Raw genomic sequence first — 20,939 nt, 5'->3', positions numbered from 1 at the left:
AATAGGGTTGGCAATTGAACTAAATTAGGTGGCAAAATGGAAGGATTCTAAAGAAATAACACGCCTGAAAATCTAACATGCCCACCTATCTCCTCTATGGCATTCCAAAGACCGTCCCACTTGCAAAAGGCCATTGCTGAGGTCTCTGATTTGAATTGCTTACAAAAAGACAAAAAAAAAAGAAGGAAAACAGAGACTACAGTAAAATTAAAAAGGTTAAGATACATTTATATTTCCTTTCCCCTGGTAATAAGATTAATCCCTTGTTGGTTCCGAATAAGGAAAACTGTTACTGAGTCATCTGCAATTTACACAGGCCTAATCTAGTAAACCCGTTTGTCACACAAGCAGTGGGTACAAAGGTGAGCACTGTTGTCCTCTAAGTGGAAATACTTGCTTCAAGCCTGAGTCTGCGCATTGCTGCCTGGGTCTCTGAGGCGGTGAGTACACGCAGGGAACAGAGCCAACTCTCAGCTCCCACGGACAGGCTGACTCCTCATGCGGGTGCATCCCCATCCCTTTAGGGCCAGATCCTTGAACAACAGGGACATGCAGAGCACATTTGACTTGTACACCCGTGACAACTGATCCTACCGAAGGCTCTTGGTCTGTCTCTACAGATTAACTGGGCAAAATACCATACGTATTTTCTTCTACAAATTCTGCTTGTAATGCCTGAGAGCTGAATAAAACTCAACTATTTCCTACATTTTTATTTTGCAAGTTATTACCCCTCCTCTCGGTGTCGTGTTCATCCCCCCCCCCCCCCCCAGTCCCCTTCCCCAGTGTGCTAACGTACTGGATTAAAATGCATTCCTTTTTTATCACATTTCTTCTATTCAGCATCAACTCAGAACACCTTTAAATGGTGTATTTTCAGTACTTCAGTAATACAATGTCTGCAAGCAGGGAAGCAGGCTGTATAAGTTGATCTACAAGTCAGCTAGGGTAACATAACACTCTTGATTGTGCAAGAAGAATAATAGGGAATGACTGATGCATCTTTTTATACCCTTGCATTTAAGAATCAAGTAATAGCCATTTTTGTTTACAGAAAGAAAATGAAAAGCACTGGCATTCATTACTGTTGATTTGCTCTCTTTTTATTAATCATTTCTTATTTTTAAAGGGCCACCGGAGTGAACAACATAATGCAGTGGTAAGAAGATATTTACCAATTTAGCACCTCATTATAAAACTACTCAGAAACCTCTTTGTCTCTTGTTTAACATAATAATTATTAGTGGCAACAAAAGTGGATCCCACACTTGCACCGTGATTAGCAAGTGATGAATTTGGGTTGAATATATTGTATTTTGTTAAGTAAACCTTATTATATCCCAAATCCTCAGTCTAAAAAACATCTAATTTTAAGAAAATAATTTCTACCCCTGTTTAAATGCATGTTTCCAAATTAACCAGTGATATTCTATAGAAAACTGCCTCTTTTATGCTTGAACTCTCCAGCTGCCACACAATTTATATCTCTTTCCTCCCCTCTTTGTTTTTCAGCCATTTTCCCTGAATGTCAAAGTCAATTTAGTGCATTTCACTTTGCTGAATAAATCAGAGGCGAAATCCTTGCTAAAAGTGAAAATTTGATTTGCTAAAAGGAGCTTAGGGCAACTATTAATCAATATATCCAGAGTGTCAAAGCTAAGGCCATGATAGACATGCATTCATTTGGAGATTGGTTGAGGCAGATAAAGGGGAACACTGGGGAAAAAAAAAAAAAGTGCAACAGCCATACAGTGTAGTGTGTATGTTGGGGGCATGGGTGGAAGGAGAGGACTGTTTAAAAAAAAAAAAAAAAAGGAAAAAAGGAGACAGTCGGTACTTAAAAGGTGAACTTAATAAAGATGTAAAGTCCCTGTTTTATTCTGATTTTTAGAGACCTCATTTTAATGAAGGATTCTTTTTTTTTTTTTTTAGTAATATGTATGTACCGAGCCAAGTTCTTCTATTACCTCTTATCTCCATTGTTTGTTTTTTGTTTTTTTTTGATTTGCTTTTGGTGATGACTATTCTTAAACAAGCTTTTTCAAGAATATATAGGAATTTTAAAGTCAAAACTACCAAGAGTTCCAGATGCTTTTCTAACAGTACCATTTCAGACTTACTGCACATTTATTTTATATTCATGTGCAATTTGCGGGTGATGAGATGTTTATATGTCTTAGAATAAATTCCTTTTTTTTTTCTTTCTTTCCCCTAGTTAATTTAATGCTAGTAAAAGATGCCAGAAGTGACTATCCCAGAAACTGAAGTGGTCTTTTTACCCTAGGACATCTATATCCAGTAGTACAAGAAAGTTCCTCACCTCTCCATTGCTGTCTCAATCCCGACCTGGAAGCAGTCTTTTCTGATTAGCAGACACACTAAGAGTATGTGCATCTCTATTCGCACACAGTCTACCCCTTTTTCTACTCAAATTGGCAAAATTTTTGCCATTGGCTTCAGTAACAAATCCATCAAGAATAGTCTGTCATCATATCCCAGTTGGATAAATTAAATGATTTTAAAATAAACAAATGGATTTTTATGTAACTACCCTTTTCCCACACTGCAGATTCCTTTTTTTTTTTCCAGTAAATGATGAGACTGTGGACATATTCATTCATATATTTTCCTAGAAATCCAACCTCCTTCCGGTCTTGCAAAATCACTTGCACATTCTCAGTGGTACTATTTTCAAAAAATGTGAAAGGAAGAAAAATACCACCATTTCTATCACTTTAAATGATATTAAAAGCACTGATGTAAACAGTGGGATAGATGAACTGTTGACATTTTAGGCACATTGCTGATCTATACTGCTCAGAGTAGCTGGAATCAGCATTGTGATCTAAACCCTGGCAGTGCTGGCTGATCCATGGTAATGTTCAAAAATAAAACCAACAGTCAACTGCTCATTTCCTATATTGTACAATTTAGTGACTGAGGTGAGGGTAGTCGGTAGCTTTTAAGAAACCTTTTGGATGGAATTTCTACCTGTAAAGCCCAATGCCCCTCAGATGGTGTATGTCATACAGGTTGTGAGTTCAGGAACATTTCTGTCATATGAAAAGCATGCCTGATTTCCATAATTAGTGCATATTTGTAGAAGAGGAGAAAAGCAGTGGGCTTTTGATGAATGGAAGGTAAAGAGAACTTGCAAAGCATCCAAGATAGCACACTGATAGAGGGCGGGATGTCCTGATTCCCCAGGAGGCTCAAGTTATTATCACTACAAACCGCCTAGTCAGCACGAAACAGCTCATACTCCATTCCACGTTACATGAGCATGTAACATCACATTTACATGCCCACCTGTCTCTGGAATAGGGTGACCCTGTGGCAGGGGACACTGAGATAGCTTAGTGGGCCTTGCCATGTTGTCTGGAATGGTCCTCAATTCAGCTGGCAGCACAAGAGGCTTCAGAAGGCCTCAACCTCAGCAGAAACAACAAATTTTACAGCAGCATGGTATGGACATAGAGAAAGACATCCATCCTCCTTGCAGAGCTGATATTCTGTGTTAGCTGCTCCAATTAGCAACCCAGAGAAGGATTTGGACAACAAACAGGATGTTGGCTATAGCTAAAACATATATGATTATAAACACTGGGTAGTTCCAACATACAGCCTGTCTTCAGAGTCCCACCAGCATTAACACTACCATGAAGTGTGTACCCAATTCATATCTGCATGGATGTACCATGTATGCTTCCTTGAACATTAGCTTTCCAAAAGTGACTATGGTCAACTTTTTCTCTGTACTTTTACCTACATGGGGCAGCATTTCTGTAACAAATGATGAGTAAAGGGCATTTTGGAAATGACAACTCTGCAGCAAATCATGTTCCTGTTCAGTATTAAAACGGTAAAGCATACCCCTGAGAGCTGCTCTGGAAACGAAAGCTTAAATATTGTCCTCCAGAAAGAGTATGCCGGAACAATAATGTTTCATAAAACATTAACATTAGCACTAAAATATTCAAAACATCCTTGGATTTGCTCCATCAAAATCATGCCTTTTTTTTTTTTTTTTTTTAATACTGGCACCAGTGGCAGTATCAATTTCTAACGATTCCCTTTCTTAAACACTGTTACTGCTGAACACTGAACTGTTACACAGTTGAAGACAAGCAGGCTTATATTACTAAATAATGTAACTAGTTATTTTTGATGTATTAGTCTGATTTACTGTTTCCAAACAAATTTTTCATTTTAAGTGCAAAAAGTTGATTTCTATGGTCTGTTTGATGTTTTTTCATGCATGCAAATTTTTTTAGAGAACATTTTGTCTTTAGTTTCCTGTTATGCACATTTTTAAGAGCTTAATGTTTCCTGCTTCCACTTAATATGAAAAGAACATTGCACATTTTTGCTGAATGTCAATGAGATAGTTACATTACAGAATTCATGTCTAAACGACTCTGAAACTGTGACTAGGTATCAGCAGAATTCCACTCCATACTGGAAAAGAGCTTAATTAATACAATAGACCCAAAATAAAATGGATCCTCCCCAAAATACAAAGCAAAGAGTGGGAAACTCAACCACCAGTAAATATTGAATTAAGCATGTCTCTCTTATTTAAGTGAGACAATAAAACAAAACAAAACAAAATAAAAGTCTTGCAGAGGTTTCAGAAATATATTTACAATTTATTTAGGTCAGTTAATAGGGTTTTTGTCTCATCAGGCAGGAGATGAAGCAGCATCAGTCTCTCCCTAAGCACCTTCAGTATTTTACTAACGAAGTTACAGTACATCGGAATATTTTAATCTGACACAAAGAACAACAATAGATCTGACTGCTGGGCTGATAATCTTCTTATCACACCCTGTGAAACCTAGCTCTAATATTTGACTGAGCCTCCATTACTCGGCAACACATTCTAAAAAGGCCAACAATGGAGAGAGAATGAAGTGGAGTGTGGAAGTACCTCCATATCTACATAAAAGAGATTAGAGGCGACAGCGTTCCATTTTACAGCTCAATCATATTGTGTTAGCATGCGCTTATCCGAGCGCGGATGAAATTGAAAGAGAAATAAAAAAGAGTCAGGCAGATAGGAACCAGAAAAGCGAGGCATGAGCAATTTCCAAGGATATAAAAGGATGCTAATGGCGGGGCCCTGTCATTCTTAAAAAGGGCTATTAGGGCACCATCATCTGTTCTTGTGCCCTTACACTCCTCTAACTAAAGTCAAGCATTTCCTAATGCCATTGTGATCTTTTTCTTCTTCAGATAAGACATGGTCATGTTTCATAACAACACACTTTCCATTTATTTGATTTATAAATGCAAGGAGACTAATTCTATTTACTGATAAAGGCTTTCCATATATATTTTTCTTTCAATATTTCCTTTTGTGGATGGCATAGACTTTTTGTTCAATAAAAGCAACTATTGCAAATGTTTCCAACAGCACAAAAGTACTAATGATTTTATGAAAGCATTTGAAGTTTGCATAATTTTAAAACAATTTTTAGTCTTGTGACTGCAACGGGAAATCGTTGACTATAGGAGAATGCATGCTGCATTATTACCATTTTATAGATAATCTCGCTAAAAAGACTTTTTGTTAGAACAACAAAAATATTACTTGGTTCTCTTCCACAAATACAAATTTTATTTTTAATTGCAATGCTTTACAGCCAAGATCTTTATTAGTTATTATAATATATATGGGCCTGTAATTAAACTGAACTTTAAGAAATCACTATAGAAAAAGATTTGCTGACTGCTGATTTGCTGTGTTAGGCACAAATTCACTACAGGTATAATTAATCGATTCCGAAAGATGTACACCGAGGTCCACTCTACCAGGTCCACTAAACTGCAGAGAACTTGCATGCAATTTGCACCTTTTTCTAACTCATCCTCCTTCCAGTTCAGTTCTGCTAATGCCTACGGTAACATTTGTTAGCTTAGACAACAGGCAGATAGCACCAGGCTGGGCTTTTCTACAAGTTGTTTTGTGCCAGACATCAGCTGAGCTTAGGCAGTCCAAGTTCAACAGCACTCCATCATTCAAAACCAAGCTACAACAGCTCATCACATTTGCCCTTTACCATGCATGTCAAGCCGTTTTTGAATTTTGATTTTTGTGATCAAGCGCCAGACAACAAGCACAGGTTTTATCACTGCCCTCTCAGAAGCTCAGAAGGCTTATGAAGCCTTTTTTTCCCCGTTTAGTGCTTTATCTTTTTCCCCATACCTAAGTGGGGTCAAGTAAGTAAACTTACACATGTGGTTTTGCCACAGCAGGTGTGCTTTTGAGTTTACCTTGTAATAACGGGCTGCCTCATGTCAGAAATATTCCTCAACCAGTTCAGACTGCAGACTTTAAATTTTCAATGCCACTTTACAGCATCCAATAGCTTTTTCATGCTAGCCAAAACCATCATTTTAAAGGCTGTTCAGTCCCATCCCTCTGCTCTTTCTACCCCTCCAGCCAAATCAAAGCTATGTAACACATTCACAAATCAAGCTGACAAAAGTTTCCTTGCAACTACTCTGGAGTGTGACTGACTTCTTTGAGAACTATTCTATTTTGGTTAAGGTGATCTAGGTATCTTCCAAAGATGAAACTCAAACTCACCTGTTTAACTTATTTTGACTTAATTCGGGGTGCTTTATTAGCAACCAGTGTAAGACAAAGTAGCTAGTATAATATAGAGTGATGTTTAAATTAGTTTACAATTTGCCTGGGCTCATCTAGAACTGCTCTGAACAAAGCCATTCAGAAATGTCAGCTGTGTTCCTAACCACTGTAACAAATTGTTGCCTGAACGCTGCACACCTAATGACTTCAAATTAGCTTCACTGCGATATTGCCTGACAGTTCGTTACGACTGTTAGCAACATAGCTGGTGTATCATGACCAATAAATTGGTTTCAGTGTGGGCTGGGAAAGGGACTTCCATCAATTTGATTAAAGAAATTACTGTAGCATTCAAAGCATAAAGACAAACTAGTTTAAGGAGACAGAAATAAGTTAACTGTACCAGAAAAACATTGCTTGTGATACAAAAGCTTGTTTATACACCATTTGCAGCACAGAGAATGACTAAATTTCAACTGTGTGGCATACTGACTGTTTGAGAATCTGTAGGCTGCTTTCTCTTGTCTGAATCAAAATAAATTTCCATAAACATACACGTTATTTTATTATTACATTGTGTTAGTATTTATATTTATCTAAGATGACCCAAAAGCACCTACCAAAAGGACTGAGGCCTTGAGCTGGTTAGCACGAATTATAAAAAAAAGGAAGAGCCAGTCCTTACCTAAAGTTTATGTTTGTACAATCATAAATGTCAAAGAATCGTAGGAAGAAAGTAAAAGATTGGAGTATAGACACTATGCTCCCTGTTTGAATGAATGAAGAAGATTCAAGGCTCTCACTGTTCTACTTTGTTTCTACAAATAGTAGGAGGCTATTTCTGTGATTTCTTTGGATACTGGAAATAAAATACATTTAGCTTTGATAAACAGACAACAGACTGCAATATTTATTCTATCACTAATATTGCGGTATCCCAAAATCATATATAAAGTGATGACGTTGTATTACTCAGAGGAACTAAAGGATATCAGTTCTTATGTTCAATAAGGCTTCACCGTCGAAATTAGAAAACTAATGAGCTGATGAAAACACATAAACATGCCCACTCATCTGCTGAACTGGAAAAATACCTCAAGAAACAAGAAAAAAGCCAATATTTTCTGTGTAACTTTACCATTTGTGAAAGGTGACAGACTGACAACCCTGGAGACTCTCTACGAGCTTGTCTATTTGCCCTCAGAAGAAGCACAAATACCTCAGCACTGAGTGAAAAGAAAATATACCTCAAACGTTATCTGAAGAAACCACTAACCTTGTGAGAGGATACTTCTGATGACTGCTTTTTTGGCTAAGAAGGGTGCCAGTTAGCTTTACAAACATCGGAACATTTAAGAGATATAGAGCCCAGCCCATTTCATACAGACCAAGGAACTACCAAGATATTGGAAGAGACCTTTTGGTACAATTCACATCTTTCTACGGAACTGCTGGAACAATCCAGTTCTCACGCTAGTCTGTTCAAGGAAGAGAACAACTCCTCCGTGTCATGCTAAAATACAACTGAATTTTTGCACCTCCTCCAGTCAGTATAAGATAGTGCAGCCTTTATGGAATAGAGCAGCTAGACTACATTCAACTCCTGCTGAATCATATGAGTGCAGAGTACTTATACTACCCTTCCTACCAGGATAACGCTCTGGATACCAAGTTTATCTTAATATAAGTAATACATGAAAAAAAATAATTTCACTGAACAGCATGTGAAACTTACAATCACGGTTATAATCATAGTAAGAATAATACCATTTCCAAGATAAGATATAGGATAAGACATCTAACCTATGTCCAATGTGAATAAGCTGGAGCCTTAAGAAAATTTTATGCATTGTAGTGAGAGAACAAATCTTTTTTTTTTTTTTTTTAAACTAGAGCATAACAACAGATGTGATGATTACGTACTTCATTTATTTGCAATAAATACACCTATATGTACCTGGAATATGCTTAGCCCATCCGATGATCACCACCAGTTCTCTGTCTGCCAGGTCACAAAGAGTGGTAAGTGCTTTGATGTCACTGTCTGGAACAGTGGGGTCAGGCATAGCATAGATCTTCTCTGGTTCAGCCACCAGCAAATGGGAGACAATCTTGTTATCTGTAAAAATGGCCCAGAACAGTACAAGATCACCAGTAGCATCATTCTGCTTTTTAAACAGATGGCTCACGTTTCAAAGTGCACAAGAATTTGTCTTAAGATACCGGACCTAATTAAACCTTATTGTAATTTCACTGGCTTTTACAAGCAGTTACAGCACAGACAAATCTGATCCATTAACAATGTTCATCGAGCTAGACGTGTATGTTCTTAAGAATGTAAATTTAATGGAATGTAGAAATACGTGATCACCTCTTAATACCAGAGTACAAACTGTAGAAAAATCTTCATGCATTAGAATGCATTTTGGACTGTGCAATCAGAAAAGTTTTGCCTTCCTCCAACTACCTGAAAAAACCCCAAAGGCATTGGTATTTTTTGAGAAAGGAAATACCACAAGCAATTAGTCAATCACTGAAATTTGCAGTGTCTGTCAGCGATTTCAACAACCATTCTCCATTTCAGATGTCCCTGTTGAACAGTTGTAATAGAAACGATGTCAGGACTTTCTCAGTGCTTATTATTCTATATATCTTATATTATGGGTATCGAGCCTGTTAAAAAACTAATAATGAATCCGTACACTTTGGGGCCTATCTTGTGAGAAAAGTGGGGGTGTTGTCACATATTTGCTTTTCAGTGAAACACACAAATTAAGATTCACGTATAAAATCATCTTATTATATATAAAAATAGAGTAATGATCTCTCATTTCTAGCAAGGAAGAGCTATTAAAGTCAATGAAACTAAAGAGTGCAAAACTAAGGAAAGTAACAAGGATGCAAATCCTACCTTTAAAAACTGGTTTTGTGCGAAGAACGATGCTTTATCATATGCACACACCTACTATTTTTACCTAAATATCATTTTCATTTGTATGTTTAAAATTTACTTTTTCACCCACATAAATTGTGAAATTTATTTGGAATAATCAATTAAGTTATATGGAAAACCAAAAACAAAGAATAGAAGAGCTGGGAGGATTTACAACACAGAGTTGTTATTCTGTTCTATATAAGTAGGATAAACAAAAAATGAGCATTATAGTCACATGGAGAAATAATGGAAATATCTTATCTGCATACAGGAGCCTGATTTGTTACTCTCAGAACACAGAACTGAAAAATGGGAAAAGAACTAATTCATTAAACCTCCTAATATAGCATAGATTATTATAACTCCAAATGTATTTACATTTGTACCTTTTTATGGTAGGTACATCTTCTGACCTCAATTGCACCACCAAAATTTCAAGCCCAAAGAACACTCTTCAGTGAATTTACAGTAAGCTGTTTCCCTTCTTATGATAAAGAGTCACAGGAGCTTGATATAAATGGGATTCCACTGGGAGAAGGTGCAAAGTATTTTCTGACTGCAGAGCAAGCTGTTAGAATTAGTGTTATTTTCCTTCTGCACTTAAGTCACAGGCTGGACCACATTGTCCTCCTGTGGGGGAACTGCAATGGAAGCTTGCCCAGGAGTGTTGGAGGGGCTCCCTACCAACCCATGACAGATTTCCATAAAATACTCACTTGATTCTGATTTCTGATACTTTATGGCTCGTTTGTGGCACAGGCTCCTTGATTCTGATCTACTGTCTCTACAATTTTTGCCTTATTCCAGATTTGTGTGTCAGAAGTTGTGATATATGTTAGGCTTTCATAAAATAAGTGCAAGAGCCAACTGGAAACCATCACATCAAGCATGTTTTATTACAAGGGGATATATTCATGTTTTATAGGAACTATGCCAACTGAGTAATTCTTGATCTCAATATTCTACTGATTATCAAACTGATTAATGAGAAATTCTATTCTTATTTAAAGATGGCAGATGGTAGTTTTAACTTATATTGCAAACAGCCTTTGCACATTTTTTTTTAATTTTTTAAGTCTTTCCTTATGATTTTGAATTTCATACAGAAAACATCATGTTATAAGAGAGAACAGATAATGTTGCTTCTTACCAAATTCCTGTATCTGTATACCTTTTGAAAAGTAGGATAAAAGTACTTTAATATCAAAACATATCTATGAGGACTTCAACTTTGTATTTTTTTAACTGATGATAAATAAATGAAGAAGCACTCAGGTCCCTAAGTTCTGTTGTTTTTTTCCATGTAAACAAAAGAAATGGCTAAAGAACCTCTTTTATATTTTTTTTAATGAGTTTCCTCATCAATAATTCTTCTGCATACAATTCGGGAATATCGTATGTTTTGGTTTATGACTCACAAAATCTCAAATTCTTTTATTTTCCCAATCAGCAAGATCTACAAGCAGGCCATGAGATTTCATGGTGAATTTGGAAAATGCAATATAGGCCAGAAGTAGGTCTAGGAAAGATCCTCCAAACAGCTGGTCTTTCGCTAGATGGAGAAGAGCTACATATACATGTATGTAGCTCAGCATGCCTGCATGTATTCTACACGTATGCATGTATGAAGCATGTGCTAGAATATGGCATAGAAAAATTCTGACTGTACTCAAAAAGCCCCATCACTCAGGAAATTGAATAGCCATGAACACTGTTTCTAGGTAAATCTTATTTAATGTTTCCCTAATTAGAATCAATAGAACCCAATTTTCATTCCTGTGCCTTTATTATGCACAAACTATCAGTCAGGGTCCAGAAAATCTCCCAGGCTACTTCAACACAAAACCGATTCAACTCTTTCAAGTCCTGACACTTATCTGACAGGATCTGAAAATTAAGTTTTATAAATGTTTGTTACAAAAATGTTTGTAATTAGACAAGCTGAGGAAAATGAAAGAAGGCATTTAGATAATGAGTAATGATTTATAAGGAGCTTGGTTTATCTCTGACAAATGGAGCTTACAGAAATTGGTGTAGTTATCATCTTAAAGGTAATGTAATGTATTACTTCGCTACTTTGCAGTAATCTTGGGTTTACACAGAGATTCTTGTATTTGAGTACAACAGTGTTAACTTCGTTCACATCAAAGGGCTTGTTTCTGTGTTTTTTCCCTGTTTGGTCTTGGCTTTTTGGTATGTTAGGCTATCATTATTTCTACTCAATGACAATATCAAGTAAATGAAAAACTGACAATCTGTGCACCCAGCAAAACTAAACCTCTAATGAAATTAAGCATTAGAGTTTATTAAATTTTATTGTATTATCAGAAAGTTTTTATTATAATGTGCAAAATCTGCTTAGTGCAGCCCTAGATTGTATTTACAGAACGGTGGGACAGCTTATGTAGGCTGAGTAGAAGATGCCAGATTGGACAATTGAAGGAATATAATCAGCATAATGTTTTTTGGAAAGGCAAAAGGAAACTATGCCATATGTTCACTTAAGCCTTAATTTTATGTAAAACTGGCTGTTTTTTCTTTGACACAGCTAAAATGCCCTTTCACTTACAGTTCAAAGACTGTTTATTTGCTCTCCAGATCCCCATATGCTCAAATGTATTGTACACAGCACTGTCCCCTACTGGGGAACACAAACTGAAACAATTCCACTTTCCATACAGCCAGGTATTTTCAAGAGCCTATAAATGACGTGTGTGTTGTCTTTTTCTGTCAGAGGCATGGGTGCAGAAGAAAATGCAAGAGAAGGAATTTCCTCTCCTTATTTCTCTGGTTTATTTCTCTATTTTAAGAGCAAATTAACATTCATGACAGAAGCAACTGAATGTGCGAATTCTGACTTGAATTTGAAAAAGTTTACAGCATTTAATAGAGAGTGTATGCCTTTGCAGGAAAATACACTAGTCTCTTGCACTACAGCTATAATGCTATTAAATTTACTTCATGGAATTAGTACAGTCACTGCTTGAGTTTATATAAGCTGCAAAGCAAAACCCCTAACTATTTTTAGCTAATCGCAAAGAGGATGGAACTTGTATTTTGGCAATGAGATGATCATCTCTCTCTCTCTTTTAATTTCAGCCTGGCAAGATACAATCAAGGACATCATTAAAACAAAACAAAACAAAACAAAAAAAAACCATCATGCTTATAAGGGTACTAGAGCCCTAACTACCAATCTATGCTTGTTATTAGTGTGGCATATTGCTGTTTTAATCTAATGCTAGGTAGTGTATTAATCTATAGGTATAAATTAATGAGGCTCTTAATGTATTTTCATTGGGAGGTTGAGCAGTCAAACTCATTTAGTTAGTGAAAACCACAAAAATCACTTTCTTGTGAAATCTGAAACTAGAAGCTTCAATGAACTAATGATCACAGTATGAACCATTTTATGTACCACTGAAAATAAAGATAACCTGTAAATGTAAAATTTGCACTGCATAAACCATGCTTTTATACACTTCCACCTGTAAAAGTATTCTTTGTTCAACTCCACTTGAGAAAGGATGAGCATATTTAAAACAAAGCATGTTAACAGCTAAATGTCTATAGGGTTATGGCAATATATTCTGCCCAAAATCTTGTACCAGTCAGAAGAAGGAGCTTAGCAAAAAGGGCCAGGAGTCAATACTTAGTCTTGAAAGAGAAACTTCAAATATTTGGTGTACTCACATGGCTTTTTTGCTGGCTGAACTAGCTGAGGGTTCAGGTATGGGCTATTCTCTGCATCTATTCTGCGCTTGTACTTCTGGCGACCTCCGCGTACTCTGTCTAGGCGGACACCTGCATTGGGAAAAATAAGCAAACATGCCATTAAATATATTATGAGAATGCCCTTAATATAGCAATCTTCCATCTCTTGCCTTCCAAGATTTATTTAAAATGTGTATTAATTTCAAAAGAGTAATTTTAGAAGCAAGGGAAAGCAACACTACACATATTCACAAGCTGTTTAGATTTTCACACATGCAAGACTAAGTACACAACATAATTTCCTGTCCGTTGAAAACCATTTGTTAATTTTTACATAATATTAAACACAACTAATGAGGTTAGTTTCCATTTGAAAGCGTTTTGAGTCTTAAGTCTTCTTTAGCAGAAGTTCAAAGCTGTAATAAACACCATGGATATACAAGGCAAACATTATGAGTAGAGAAATACAGAGAATTAGAACTTTAGAAACAACTGGTGTTGTAGACAGTCTAGGCAGTCAAAAGCAATACTTTTAATTACCATGGCTAGAGAACAAAAAGTAAATACCTTAGTTAAATAAGAATGTATATATGGATTAAAGACCCAAAGTGGTTCAGGAGAGTTTGAAAGAAATTGTATAGGTGTTCATTTAGATGTCAGCAACGATTAATTAACATGTGTGTTCTACTTCCAAATTGTTCATTGCTTCAATAAAAGCATTCTGATACTTGTTTTGATCAGATATATGGGAGTTTACTTTCCTGAAACAAACTATAGCTGCTCTCATAGACAAAATGAAAAAGGGGGGGAAAATAAGGATGGTAGGTCCTACAAAACAACGAAGTATTTTTATTTCCTTCTGAGTCACCCAGACAGACTTCCCAACAACTACGAAAAATGTCAGTATAACCAAGTAGTAACACAATGCTGAAGTTGAAAAACTCAGCATATATGCAGGGCAATAGGTCAAGTAATACCAAGCGCAACATTTGTCCCTGATGACACGGATTTAACTACACAAGAATGCAAGGACATGTTACATATCAATGATCCCTGCAAGTGATGGAATAAAGTGCAGCTCACTTTCTCACTTTGTTTCTCCTCTTCCATTTTAGCTCTCCTCCCTCTATCTTTTCTATTGCCATTATTATGCCCTACATCTATATTACTTCTCATCTCCTTGTTCTCTTCCTCACAGGAAATAACTCCAGAACTGGCTTCTGGACTGCAGAGAAGCTACCACCAAAAAATTTACAGTATAAACTGTATAAACTGTAAACTGCACAGCAAAAAGAAGACACCACAGAATTTATGTGCTGCTCATCAACCTGCACTGGTAGTATACTGTCTAGTTACCAGGAAACATCTGTCACTCCTCTTTCATCCTAAAAAAAAAACAAAGAGGATTTGGTAGAAATTTGAGGGGTTTGGTAGAAAAAAGCCATTTTACCAAACAGCCAGGAATTCAAGGCCAACTGTTTGTTTTTGATTCTTCTTGTTTTCTCTCTCTTGCTTTTTTCCTTTTCCTGTTCTCTCTCTCACTCTCTGAGCTGGCATGACACCAACCTACCAGAGCACTCCATAACTGAACCGAGGATGATGGACTTTAAAGATCTAAATTTGTGCTCCTCTGCTTGGAGTGAAGGCTTTGCACACATGGTATTCTCATTTGCCTTGAGGGGCTGTTAATATGTGGAAAAGTTAGAAACACAGAAGATACTTGGCTTAAGGTCCCAGCCAATGCCTGTAAGCATAAAGCAGTGCATTGGATACAGTAACAGTGCTCAACACTTTTTGCTCACCAGGACATTGCATATTGATCACCTGTATTTCACAGTGAAATTTCATTCAGTTTACTGTAGAAGTGTGTGCATTTCATTCCCCAAACACAAGAAGTGTATTTCGTATTGTACTTTACCAATAACATTTTTAGGAATCACATTATATAAATAAAACTAACCAACCACATACAGAAACAGGTCAATGTATAATTATGAATGAAATCTTATTTATAGTATTTATCATTAATAAACTTAAGACTGATTGTTGGTCTAAGCTATTTGATACAAATTCGGAGTTATTCAATCAACAGTTATTTTTGTTTGGTTTTAAAGATCTCTTTAGAAATGCATGAACTACAACACCACTTTAAAAATTGATAGTCAAAAACTTTTCAGAGCTAGTGGTAGCTTCCATCCTTGAATCAGAGAGTTTGAGCTATATACAAAGAAAATGACACCTGGGACAATACACTGCTGTAAAAACAAACAGCAGAAGAGCAAGGTTTGACAATTGAATATTCAGAAATAGGCAAAGGATTAGAACAAGCCACGTGGTTATTGGTGGGATTATGAAGAAGACTGCCCAGAATTTGAAGAAAAGCAGATAGAAAATGATTTCTGCATAATTCAGATGCCATCCTTTCTGTTTGGGAGCAGATTTCATAGTGATAAAAGATGGATAGCATCAGATAGAAGCACGTTTAATCAAAAAGTAATGGAACTGAAGCTTTAAATTAAAATAATATAAATCTACCAAGATGAACAATTTTTATTTTTTTTTTATCTCCTTTGCATTTGCCTAGATTCAAGCCATTCACATACTCAATGGAAGGAAACACGGACAAATGTTGCAATAGCAAAATTATTTGTAGATACATGCACTCATCTATATACATATATATACACCGGTATCTACAGCTTTTTTTTTCTTTTCTTTTTTTTTTTTTTTTTTTTAAAAAGAGAAATATTACGATTCTAAATAATTCAGGAATAACAGTATTAAACATTTTTAAATAACATAACTAATTCCTGTTCTAATGTGAAAAGATTTCTGATAACACAATACCAACAGAAAATAAATTACAGGTTGATAACCCTTTCATTAAAACTGATAAGGAGGTTATCATCATTTTAGCTTCTAAGACTTCCTCTCTCCTAATGCCATTATAAAATAACTATTTTAGCATCAATTTCTGATAATCTAACACACCCTAACTGGTATTTTACTTCCCAAGTGTCATTATAGGAGTAAACACAATACAAGACACTCCTTAATAAAGGATACCAACCTCATATTCGGTAAAAACTTATCAGAGTTTGGAAGATAGCAAACTGAAACCCAGAGGTTCCTGGGTAGGTATACACTTCTATACATTTTCCCCTGCAATTTCTATAGCTTGCATAAGATAATTCATTACAAAAAGATGCATTTGTTTGCTCTCAAGATGGTAACAGATGATGCCTTCTTTGTTAGAAAAATAAAGGAAAGAAAGAAAGGCAATTTTGTCCACATAGATCTTCATTTGGGAGGAGGGTTTTAACATCTTGATCACCGAGGTAACTGCTATAATTTAACACATATTCTTTACTCAGATTACTAAAGAGGATATTGTAGTACCTAGCTATAGTACAGGGTGAAAGAAGTTAAGCAGACTTCTGATTTCACTCTATCAGTATCCCCAGCTGCAAAGTGAAAAGAAAGATACTCATCCCACCCATATAGACTAACGTCAGATCTTGGAATGGCTTGCACTGCAGGTATTATCATTACAGTTGTTAAGGGTCAAAATACCCATTAGCATCACTGAACAAAGCTCCGCTGAAGAGAAGAAAGTTGATTCTTCACATTCCCCAACACTGAGCTTCATTTTTAAATTCCTCAGTAGAAAAACAAAAACAAAAGCCCAGATGAGAAAAACATGGGTGACCACAGGGAGTCTTATTTTGGTATCCAGAGAAGTAACAGGACTGCTACCAGTTATAATGTGATTTCAACAGGCAAGTTCAACACATTCACTTTACATCTTGGGACAAGCCCAACTCATGAACTCTTCTGTTCAAGAATGATGCGTAATAATGCATTTTGGCATGATTAACGAAGCTCAGAGGATAAGGATTAAACTAGAACTATAATATATGGAAAGATGGAAACTATGTACATCACAGCAATTGCTACATTTTTTTTTTAAAGACGGTAATTACAAATACTAATACAAAATAAGAATTTCTCCATCTGACCATAAGGAAAGAAATGGTCTCATAGTTACTATACTAGCTTCTACAAAAAAGGTTCACATCCTGGTTCTTCAAACAATCTTTCCAGGACTTTCTGTCAAAAGCTCACCAATGTAGAACAAAGTGATATTGGTCAGTCACTCTGAAGTGAAAGCATCTTCATAGTCATCCACACAAACAACTGAAGACTAGAGCTGATGTACAAAGTGATCTACACACCAGGTATTTCAATCCAAACAAACTTAACACAGGCAAACCTGAACTCTCTGTTTTCTCCCTTTTTTCTTCTATTCCTCCCTCACCAACGCTGTTGCAAATTATTATTCCTTTTCTGTAGCCCTTGTCTCACACGGCCCTGAAGCAGTCGTGTGTGACAGGTACCCCACTGTGACCAGTGCTATATAATCAAATAGATTGCCCTTGTCCCAGTATATCATTTGTTTTGTGATTCAGGTCCTCCGTATGATAATCATATTTAACTGTCTGCTATTTTTCCACATAGATCTAAGCCACATCCAAAGTATATCATTTATTCCTTCATAACCTGCCTTTCTTCCTCTTTTCTGTCCCCTTCTTCTTAACATGGATGCAAGCCTCCAGCACTCAATAGACCACTTGTCCCAGAAATGTTCTTCTCCTTTGCATTGAACACTTACACTCACAGGAAATCCTCAGGCTGACTTGCAAAGCATTTGCCCACGCGTTCAGATCAAGACCTACCAATACCAGGACTGCCTATAAGAAACTGCTTACTGTCTGTAATCTGGGATTGCTTTTCATTTTGGAAAAAAGTAAATCTATTTCACTTAAATATGAACTAGTATCTGAGTAAGTCAAATTTCTCTCTCTTTTTCCACTACATCAGTGGAACGTAGAGATCAGAACCAAGCCTCTTTTGACCTAAGGAAGTTTCAAATTCTGCTTCCTTTCCATACCCCTACCTCGTAAGTGAGTTAGAGTAAGCAGATGTGTTCTATGCCAACGCTGTTCTGGCAAGCTCCACCTCTAACACAGCACTCTACATGTACTAAATATATTCCCATTACGTTTTCTAGGATATGTAACTGGGTAAAGATCCATTTTCTACAGATGCTTTAAGATTCCCAGCATTGCCTTAAATTCTTAAATTCTGTAGTGCAATTTATAAGAATGGATTCCAGGAAAACTGCATCTTGGCAAGCTTTAGAGGAACATCAATAGGAGAGGCCAATAAATAAATAAATGAATAAATAAATATATAAAAATATTATCAGCAAAACTAGAAACAGCAAAAGGAATTTTAATGGCAGGTTCTGATGTGGTTCTCCTTTGGGCCAACATCTTGATAGGGTGTTCCAGTTCAACTTGAACACACTGTGACTGTTTATAAGTTTGCTAGGTAAACTTGGGTGAATATTATAAACTCTGGGTTTTGCATATTCACAGAGAAAGGGAAAAACTGTTGATTTTTCTACCATGAATACGGACAGATGTATCCAGACAAAAGAACACATGGTCATCTAGTTACTTTTTAGACAATTCAGTGATCTCTATAGTTTGGGATTAGAGAAGTGTCAGGCTACTGCATTAACCCTGAAGTTTGAAAGATCTGCAGGGGAACAAATAGTTGCACTTTAAACCACAAAGGATTTTCACAGACTAGTGGAAACATACAGTCAGTAACACAGCATGAAGAAAAAGAGTAATGTGAGCTATCTTTTCTTCTAGATCTGCATATTTGTTTTATGTGCTAAATTATAAGGATGCCAGAGAGCTTTTGAAATCTGTTTACAAAGTATTTAGATAATACCGTATGCAGGTAAAAAGTCAGCGAGACATGTAAAATATGTGTCCATTAGGCAGGCAATATTTTGAAAACAGAGTCCTAAGTCATCAAAGAAGATAAAAGCTATGGCTCACATTAAAGCTTTCCTGATCTACAGCTGAATTAACAATTAGCAGGGGAAGGCTTTAGTGTCTTGCCTTCTGATAGCTATCTGCACTATTAAACACATTACTTAGTATAGCAACAGAAGTCTGAAAATCATCCTCCTACTTTACATTCAGTCAGTATCAAAAAATATTTGCTAGTATGGAATAAAATTGGCTGTCCTCAAGATGTGCCTATAAAACAATTTTGTTTAGGAACCTGCCCATATAATGCACAGAAGGACAAGCCAGTGTTTATTACTTTAATATCTACCTTGCTCTGTGACTTTAAGATGCTTAATTTATCTGTTCCTCTGACAAAGATTTGCAACAAACTATTAGCCAAAATAAAGGAAAAAGTATCGGCTCAACTGTAAACATTCAGTGATTTTTTCCAGGTTGAAAAACCATATGAGAAAAATATTCCGTTCATAAAATAGTGTTCAAAATAATGTTTCATTTCAGATTTTTCCCATGTTTAATAAACAAAAATGTTTCTAGGCAACCAAACATAAATAACATTTTGGCAAATCCACTCTTTTCTTGCAATGATGAGATGAGAAGGACAGATTTTGCCACAGGAACTGAAAAAAAAAACCTCTTTGGTTAAAGCCCAGAGGTTTATTTTTTTTGTTGTTGTTGTTATTTGCGTGTTTTGGTTTTGTTTCATTTGTTTGACAAAAGAACTGATAGATGTGTTACTTACACAGCTCAGTACTCAATCTCTCTTGAAAGGAACATTAACTTTGCATGAACCAATCATCTACATGCTGAACTTTTGTGCACTGTCATTTCTGCATTAAAGCATAAAAGAACATGCATAAAATCCACTTCGTTTTCTCATGCAAATTAGATTTTGTGTAAATAAATTCTATTATTTCTTAGCACAAGTGGTCTTCAGTGAAGAATGTTCACATGAAGAAAATGTGAAATAAAATGTGTAAGAATGCTTTGGTTGCTTTACATTTTTTTAATGGTTCCACAAGAAGCGAAGTATCCTAATCTGTGACACTCAAAAATACAAATTAGGTCACACGCAACAGGTGACAGGTCTTAATTGAATGTCTTCTGTCTGCAATTCTGACAAAAGGTGAATGGAAATGAATGAGTCTGGCAAGACAGCCCTGAGCCTTACAATACCCAATATCTCATTATTTTTAAACAGCTATCTATAAACTGATGCTGACAAGCCTTGAACCTTTTATTTCTGTTCAAGAAGAGGAGAATGTGCAGAAAGAATATAAGAATATAAGAAAAAAATAAAGAAGAAAAACAGGACAGCTACTCTGTTGCACTAAACATGTAATGCCCATTATTACCTCTGAAATATTACTGAAAGATACCTTTTACATTTCACATAGGAACTTATAAAAAAATCTGTTTCTTTTCTAGAAGAGATGCACTCCAGGCATTCAGTACCTGCTGCCTAAATTGGTTATTTTGTGAGTTTTATACTACCAGAACTTCATTAGAATGATGCTAGGCTCATGATGATTTTAAGGACTGAAATTAGGCCACTAAATGCAGGCTACAAAACTTTCATTCCATTTCCTTCACTTTTCTGAAGTAAGAGCAGCAAAATGTGCATTTTTGTAAACTATGGAAGAAAAACATTGCAGTACTAAGACTGAGTATAGAAAGCCGTGATGTTTCTGATGTGAAAGCTACCATCGCATAATACTTCTTTCCACATTACCTGGATTACAAATATACTAATAACTAGGAAGACATATCAAATACTGCCAAAGCTTCATGAATAACAGAGAAAATA

General features: G+C 36.0%; 1 protein-coding gene across 5 annotated transcripts in view; it reads right to left on the bottom strand.

The window, feature by feature from the left end:
- Positions 1–20,939, bottom strand: part of ESRRG (estrogen related receptor gamma) — a 383,447-nt gene that overhangs the window by 38,248 nt on the left and 324,260 nt on the right. For all 5 annotated transcript variants that reach the window (XM_035558432.2, XM_035558423.2, XM_050709700.1 and 2 more), the window contains 2 exons: positions 13,224–13,334; positions 8,553–8,714 (listed from right to left, as the gene is read on the bottom strand). In XM_035558432.2, the coding sequence (XP_035414325.1) occupies positions 8,553–8,714; positions 13,224–13,334 (273 nt within the window). The remainder of the gene's footprint in view (positions 1–8,552; positions 8,715–13,223; positions 13,335–20,939) is intronic.

Source organism: Cygnus atratus, chromosome 3 (assembly GCF_013377495.2).
Source record: "Cygnus atratus isolate AKBS03 ecotype Queensland, Australia chromosome 3, CAtr_DNAZoo_HiC_assembly, whole genome shotgun sequence".
In the NCBI taxonomy this organism is placed as follows: domain Eukaryota; kingdom Metazoa; phylum Chordata; class Aves; order Anseriformes; family Anatidae; genus Cygnus; species Cygnus atratus.
This window is presented reverse-complemented; position numbering and strand designations above follow the sequence as displayed.